The following is an 8204-nucleotide window of genomic DNA, read 5'->3' on the forward strand; positions in this document are numbered from 1 at the left end:
TCGAAAAGGAAGGTGGGCCTTTTAATTATTTTATAATTTTATTGGGTTTTAATTAAAGAAAAGGTTTACCGATCCGTAATTAAACCAATTTTTCGGTCAAGAGCTTGGACCGTCCACGTTCAACTGTATGAAGCCCAAAGATGTGACATGCAATAAATAAATAAATATATAAATAAATATAATAAATATAAATTACACATGTCATTTTTCTGGCATTATATTCCACGAGTTGGTCGGTCCAATTGGTAATCTTGAAGCCTAACTTCATTATCTTGACTCGAAGAACAAACGATTCAACGGCTGAATTATAATTAATATCGATATTATTTGTGGTCGATATAGATTAGTATTTGATTTATGGATATGTGATGACTACATATTGGATAAGAATTAAAAGGACGCTGTTTTTTTTTCCGACTAGACTCGAAAAGAACGTCCTACTTCAAACAAAAGAACAATGATACGTATAAAAAATGTAACATCAAATTCAACATGACATATTCCATACAGTGAATTCCACATCCATACAGTGAGATCCACATCCATGTAGTTGAATGTGTCATATTAAATTTCATGCTATATTTTTTATGTAGCGTATCATTTTTCCAAATAAAAATTATAAAAAGAATATTCTATCTTATTTTTTTTATATCAAAATATTTTTAATTTAATATTATTATTGATGTAGTGAAGATGACAGAGACGATGTGGCAGGGTCAGACTCGATCAATGTAAGAGCCATGTGATATATTTAAAGACTTGATCAATATAGATATTCATGACTCGATAAACGCTAAGATTGTCAAACGAGTTAACCCATGATGGGACAAACAAATCCTCCATAAACCCGTCATATGATGGGGCGGGACGGATCGATCCATCAATTTGTAAAATTAAAAAATTTCCAATCCAATCTAACCTAAAACGGATTGCGAATTAGGCAGGTAAGCTTATGAGCTAGTTAAAAAATAAAAAATTAAATAAATAAATAAAAAAATTAAATTTAAATTATAATTTAAATAGGTTAAGTTGAAATTTTAAGTTTAAATTGTGATTTAAATTGGTTAAACTCACTAGTTCATTAAATTTTCTATTTTAATTGTAAATTTTAAAGAAAAAATTTTTTTCTCAATCCACGGGTCACTCATATGGGTTGCGGGCTTAGACGGGTTTGTCCACATGAACCCACTTTAAAATGTATTGATAAAATTTCAATCCAATCTGCTTAAATTGTTTGACGAGGTAGAGCCAACCCGACAGACCCAATCCAAATTGACGGCTATAGTGAACATAGGAGCCATGTGACAAACTTCAAGAGTTAGTCAATGCAGATATACAGGACTTGACCAAAGCAAATATCACCAATCTTCGATCGACAAAGTCGATCTGACATGTTGAGTCGAGTGTGACCTCTTGAATTGCCAACTTCTCAACTTCTCGAGTTGCTGACTTCCTAATCTTCCGAGGCCAATCGACTATCTGACTTCCTGGTATGCGCAGGATACGACGATTACAATGATATCATTTCATGAGGTGCATCCCTTGATTTTCTTTGAGGTGAGTCTCTAGAAATTTTCTCCCTATATAAGATAAGAGAAGGAACTCTTTACAAGGGCATTGGATATAATCTAATCTCATCATCTATATTACTCCATTTTACTCAATTTCTTATCATTTGGGTTTACTTTATAATATTTGAGTCTCCATGAAGATTTAGACATGGGAAGGACCTAACGTGTAGTAACTCTCAAAGTTCATTGATACGTATTACAATTTGCAAAGAAAGCTAGGAAAAGAGATGTCATTACTCTTTGTTACAATGTCCACCACATCAACACGGTCAGATTTACACGCCGCATCAATTATTATAATAATTTTTTAATCAAAATTATGTGTTTTAAATGGGCCAAAATTAATCCGTTTTATTAAAACGGCTACAACATCAACATGCTTATAACCCTAAAATTTAAAGTTATTTTAATATTAGTGAAAAAATACTCTTAACCTAATTAAAACTGTTTTAAATTAAAGAAATTTTGATCTTGAAGTAATTTTGACTAATATTAAAACAGTTTTAAAATTATAGGCACGAACGATGATATTTTTTTAGATAAAAAAATAAGAAGAAGAGCTCTTTAGTATATATTTGTTCAATATTTATCATGTTTATTTTGTGTATTTAATTTTCTAGCCACTTGGACAGTTGGACTTTGACTAATTGTCTAAGAGTGATGATTATTAGAAAACGGGTCAACTTTCAACTATCGTCGGTCAACATATCGAATCTAGAAGGCTGTCAAATGTTTAAAATAAAATCTAAAAAAATATTATATTTTTAAAAATATTAAAAATATACTCTCTTTTTGATATATTCTTCCTTCATGCCGTCTTCCAAGCCAAAATAATAGAACAATTTAAATTTATCAATTCTATATTTTTAGGTAAAATTAAAAATAAAGTTTATAAATTAAATTAAATTCATAAGTGGTAGTTTAATAGTAATTTTCTAATTTGAAGTTTATAATAGTTCATATCCTGATTTTTAAAACTTTGTATATATTCGGAATTTGTAAAAGTGTACAAAAATTTGTGAATGTTTGGTGTAAAATCTTTATAAAATTCATTGAAATTCCAAATTAATAGAATTATACTACAAATTTCATATAAAAACTAAATTATTACTTTATTAAATTTATTTGACTTATGTAATTTTAAAAGATTATTACCAACTTTTGTGTTTTAAACATTTTTTTAAAAATCAAACTTTAAGTTAAAATTAAAATGTTAAAACTATTTATTACAAAATGAAAGGGCAACATTTTTTAGTACCCAATTGGGTCTACCCCAATTAATCATAGAAGGACAATTTTGCCCCTTTTGCTTTACTCGCAAAGTGTCGAAAAACACTATAGTGAATGGTAGTATAGTAGCATTGTTCGACAATAAGTTCACTTCTCTTGGCATTCAATCTTTGGCTAGCAAACTCTGAGGCATCAACAATTTGATGCTTCATAAAATTTGTAATGATATTGCTTTGTGGACGAGGTCCTTGTATCTTGGTAAACAATTATCATTTCATCGTAAGTAATATATCAGAGAGTAATCTTATCTTAACGAGAGAGTTCAACTCTTATCTTAACCTAATGGAATTCCTTTTCATCCTTGAAGATCCCTCTCATGTTTGTGGTGAGGCTCACTCTTTCACGTGGCAAAAGGTCATACGTTGATCGAATGAGATAACGCCCTTAAGAAACTTACGAGAAGACCAGATCCGACAGTCGTTTTCTTTTGACCTTATGTGCAAAAGAGTATTCAAGGGACCAGGTCTGACAATCTCGTAATCGAACATTCGTAAGAATATTCATATGTCATATAAGATAGTAGTTCTCACAGTCGAGGCCGAGATAATCGAGACGAGACGATCGAGATAAAAAGATAGATTACGAGATGGCCGAGGACTTTATCATGAAATAGTGACCCCTACATTGGGATATCGTCCGGATCGATGCCAGGGAGGATTGAGAATTAATTCGACCCTTAACCATGAACAAGGGACAATCCTCACCGATACCCTTCCAAAATTCAAATTCTCATGGCGGCAGAGAGGCTTCGCCGGCATCTGCTCGTACAGAATCATACTGTCCCCGCCTCCGCCCCTGACGGCCCCCGTCGATATGCTGGTGGCGAGGTGGTATGCATGGCTTGCCCCTGCTTATATCACACATCGCCGCCGAGGTCATGCACCACCTTCGTTTTCCTTCTGCTACTCGATACCGAGGGTTTCATATATATATGACAGGGCAGGCGGAATCTACGGCGGCCTGGGAAGGATCTGTCGTCTGTCGCAAGGACGCCAAATTCGGCGGAAGCCGCTGCAGCTGCTAACGGCGAGTTTCCATAACCGGAGCCGCCGGAGTTCCGCTATCGACGAGGACGACGCGGCCACTGAGGCGGCATCCCCTTCCTCGTCCCACGGTGCGGTGTCCCTGAGATCGGGCGGTGCCCGGATTCGAATCCTCGGTGGCGGACGGACGCATAAGGGCGCCAGCCAAGTGCTGCGCAGGCCGTTGGCGGAGTGTACGACGGCCACTGCGGGGCGAGCGTGGCGCCGGTGCGCCTGCCGCTCGCGACCGCCTGTGTCGTGGTGCTGGCGATTCATCAATTAGGTGGCGGCGCTTCAGGGCGGGTGGCCGAAGGCCGAAGACAAAATGGAGGGCAGTGATCTAAGGCTTGCTTGGCCAACAAAACAATGGAGAGGTGAGAGCATGCAAGATTTTTGGAGAAAAAGGTGATCATTGTTATTCTGAAATCAAAATGCTGCTTGGCCAACAAAACAAAACAGCTTTACAATTCATACATTTGTTTGTCCTATTTGTTTCCCTTTGAACAAAGATTAAAACACAAGCCATTCTATAAAGAACTGAAATAAAGCAAACCTCACTGCGACAAGAACAAGGTTGTTTGTTCTCTGTTGACTTGGCTCTGGGAAAACTACGAGCCACACCAGCAGGGCATCAGACGCTATTATGCCCAGGAATCTGCACGCACACCATTGCCATTTGCCGATCCATTGGTATGAAGCTTCTTCAAATTCCCATTCTGATAAGATTTTGAAGTCAGAGGATCATTGATTGGATGTCTTGGGGTTCTGAGTTCATAATGAACAGGGTCCTTCAGAAAAGTGCCGAGCTGCCCGCTGGAGGCTGCAATTAGTCCTGTCAAAAATTTCACAAGGAAAAATTAAATGAGACTAAAAAGAAGTAAATTTCTGTTGATGATATAGTAGTTGAGCGATCTGACTAAGAAGAAACAACAGCAAGTCCAATTCTGGGTCTAGCGACTAAAAATCGTTGTGACTGAGTTATTGGTTGTTCAAGAGTTGGAAGCATCTGGCATTAACCAAGATTTGAAATCTTAAACACTGCCAGAGTTCTAGTCTCTGACCTGAACAATTGATTTTTTTTAAAAATTTTAACCTTCTGCCACTGTAAATAGTTTTATTTTAGAATGACAATTCATTTCTCATTCTAAATTATGCTCCATTTTACATAGTTCATGAACTTTAGTTTCAACATATTAACTTATAGTTTGCTACTAACCAAGTTTGTTCCTGAACATATTAATTTTTACAAGTTTTACCATATTAAGTTCATATATCAGATTAATAATATATGTATTTATTGTTATAGAGTTAAGATGATGCTGATGATACAAAAGAATGCAATCTTGTTCTAATCCCTTTTCTAGTTGTTTTTCTATATTTTATCACTATCACTCTTGTTAACTGTTGCCCTCATCTATAATGCCTTAATGAATGCTAGTTCATCAGTAAGTCATTTTCAAAAGGGAAGAGCAATATTAACATACCTAAGAAAAGGGCAGAGGGTTTTCCAGGTCTAGATTTGAACTCTGGATGAAATTGCACCCCGATGAAATAAGGATGATCAGGCAGCTCAATAATCTATAACAATTATATCGAGTATGAAGTATCAGAAAGGAATTTGAAAATCATTCAAATCATATGAATTATCTTCTGCATACCTCCATTCGTTTTCCAGTTTCATCTTTACCGACAAAAGCAAGCCCTGCCTTCTCAAATTCTGGGACCATATCTGGGTTTACCTGAACAAATCATAATCAAGCTACTTAGTACTGATAGCATGAACACAATCATCTGCTAATTTAACAGTGAACAGACCTCATATCTGTGTCGATGCCTTTCATCAACAAAATTGGCATTCCTGTACCTATACAGAGTAATATGAAGTCAAGGGTTTCCGTTTCCCCAATCAATAAACCAAAACATAAATTCGAATTCATGAAACATATAAACAAACTCAAGGAGAATTTCTGTACTTACAACTTTGCGGCTTTACAGCAAGGGGCCTCAAAATATGTCCTCCTAGATCCAAGTCTCATCGTACCACCCATATGAGTTTTTGAGCCCTTGAGATTGTACCCAATATTTGCAGTGATAGAAGATCGAAGAAACTATAAATATGGCATGTGAAGATTGAAATAATTACTTACCTCAGGCATGAAAATGATACATGGTGTTGTTGTATCAGGGGCAAACTCTGTACTGTTTGCATATGGCAAGTTCAAGATAGAACGAGCAAATTCAATCACAGCAATCTGCATTCCGAGACAAATGCCAAGGTAAGGCACTTTGTTTTCACGGGCATATTTAGCAGCCAGTATTTTTCCTTCCACGCCTCTGTCTCCAAAACCGCCTGGAACTAGTATGCCGTCTGCTGCCTAAATCAGGATATTGTTCATCAAACATATATAGAGGATCTAAGACAGCTAGAACCTACTCACCTTCAATAGCTCCCATGCCTTTTTGTGAACTTCAGGTGCCTGACAAAAAAAGAAAAGAAAAAAAATTGCTATCAGAGTTTGTAAGCAATCAGTTTCACCAAACAAGGAATAAGAAAGCGAAGAAACGAGAGCTGAAAGTTGTGGTGAAAAGATTAGCCAAACCTCATTTTCTCTAGTTTCTTCAAGATCAGCAGATGCTACCCAATTGACAACTAGTTTCCTTTGGCAATCAACAGAAGCATGCAAAAGTGCCTGAAAAAGGTTAAGATCTAATCAACTTTAAATAAAATATTGTGCAGAAAAGAAACCCATGTACTGGAGATTAAGACATGAAGTGCACAAGTAATAGTCTGTTACTTGGATGCTAGATTGTTGGTTGTATTACACTTCCATAAAGCTCAGTGATTGTGAAAAATCCCGGAAGGCAAACTCAAAGAGAGAAGTTATTACTTGTTAATTTTCTGTGGATGCTAGAATATGCTCTAATTCATCACTAATCACGCAGAAGAATATTTGCTATGAATAAATGATAGTTGGAGATCAGCAAACTAAAGGTAGATATTACACTAGTAATGACCAAGAAAAACTGCATATTTAATCTTGATTTACCATTCATGTGAGAAACAAAAAGTTGACCTTTTAGCAATCTAAAAAGTGCCATGATGATTTCCTAATGTATCAACCCTCTTTTTCCCAATTGATTGGTCTGTCAACAATAACTTGCATATTATAGGTTAGAAGTTACTCCAGCAAGAAGAACAGGCTAATCTCCAGTATCAAAATATATTCTTTTAACTTTTACTGGAACAACATAAAGAATTTCTGATAGGAGCAACCACATATCACAACTTATTCTTGCAAATGCTTTGACTTGCAAAAGAAATAACAGTATCTCATTCACTCTTTCCTCTTCCCTACTCGACATTCATATATAACTTTCCCCACGGGATCTGTAACAAACCATTCTAAATGCTAGAGACAGAAGAGCTGGTACATGGTACACATATAAAACCAGCCAATTTGAACCAATTGCACTAGAGATGTAAATTGATTACATAAATAGTCAAAATTTTGAGAGATGAACAAAATGAATGATATCCCAAAAATAAGCTTGCTTTTCAGCATACTATTAAACCTGCTAGTACTAGCTCAAAAAATAAGTGTGTACTACAAAGGAACCAGAATATATTTAAAACTAGGAAAGAAAGATGAAGGATGTACTGTATGTATCTCACCTTCAAGACTGAGAGATAAGAATCAGAAAGGCCAGTATATTTTCCAACCATTGCAATCCTAACCTGAGAGGTCAATGACAACTTTGTTCAGTGGTCAACAACTGCAACAGTGCAAAACAAGGGAAAGAAAACTATAAGTAGAAGGAAAGGAACCAACAGGATCCTGCAAAGTATCACAAATTTTTGCTCTTCTTGTCCATTCATCCAACCAAGGTTGCTTAGCAATTCTGTCAATGTCAAAAATAAATTACAAATGAACACACAGAATTTACAAGGTGCTCTAATGATTCCACATAGTATACAAAAAAGAGTGCATACAAAACAAATTTAAAAAATCATGTAAGATACAGACCCTTGAAGTTGCAAAACTTCTATAAGAGCTTCATGTGTTTTTTGGTTCTGCAAATTGGTTCATGATACAGTCAAATAAACATGTATTGTCAGCTTAAAAAAGGCATGCGGAATGTAGCACCATATGACATTGAGAACTATGAGTTCTACCTTTAGAAGTATAGGAATGTGCCAAATATTTGTGACATCATGAAGTGTGACAATATTTGATACCTGCACAAATAGGATTCACATATATTTTGCAGGTTTGGAATTCCAAAGGCTATCATCAGTGACCAAGGATCACATTTTTGCAAC

The 8204-nt window shown here is 35.8% G+C and overlaps 1 protein-coding gene across 1 annotated transcript; it reads right to left on the bottom strand.

Annotated features, from left to right (window-relative positions):
* Positions 1-4374: 4374 nt before the first annotated feature.
* On the bottom strand, positions 4375-8120 carry LOC141844775 (uncharacterized; the record flags this gene model as incomplete). The annotated part of the gene is given in 12 exon segments (XM_074732768.1): positions 4375-4715; positions 5368-5461; positions 5542-5622; positions 5699-5747; positions 5861-5946; positions 6031-6258; positions 6322-6360; positions 6484-6573; positions 7557-7619; positions 7714-7783; positions 7909-7955; positions 8058-8120. Coding segments are annotated over 12 exon segments (1101 nt in total), but the record flags the coding sequence as incomplete, so codon positions are not given.
* Between the last annotated feature and the right edge of the window lie 84 nt (positions 8121-8204).

Source organism: Curcuma longa, chromosome 14 (assembly GCF_044706935.1).
Source record: "Curcuma longa cultivar G26 ecotype Majalengka, Jawa Barat chromosome 14, ITB_CL_G26_1.1, whole genome shotgun sequence".
In the NCBI taxonomy this organism is placed as follows: domain Eukaryota; kingdom Viridiplantae; phylum Streptophyta; class Magnoliopsida; order Zingiberales; family Zingiberaceae; genus Curcuma; species Curcuma longa.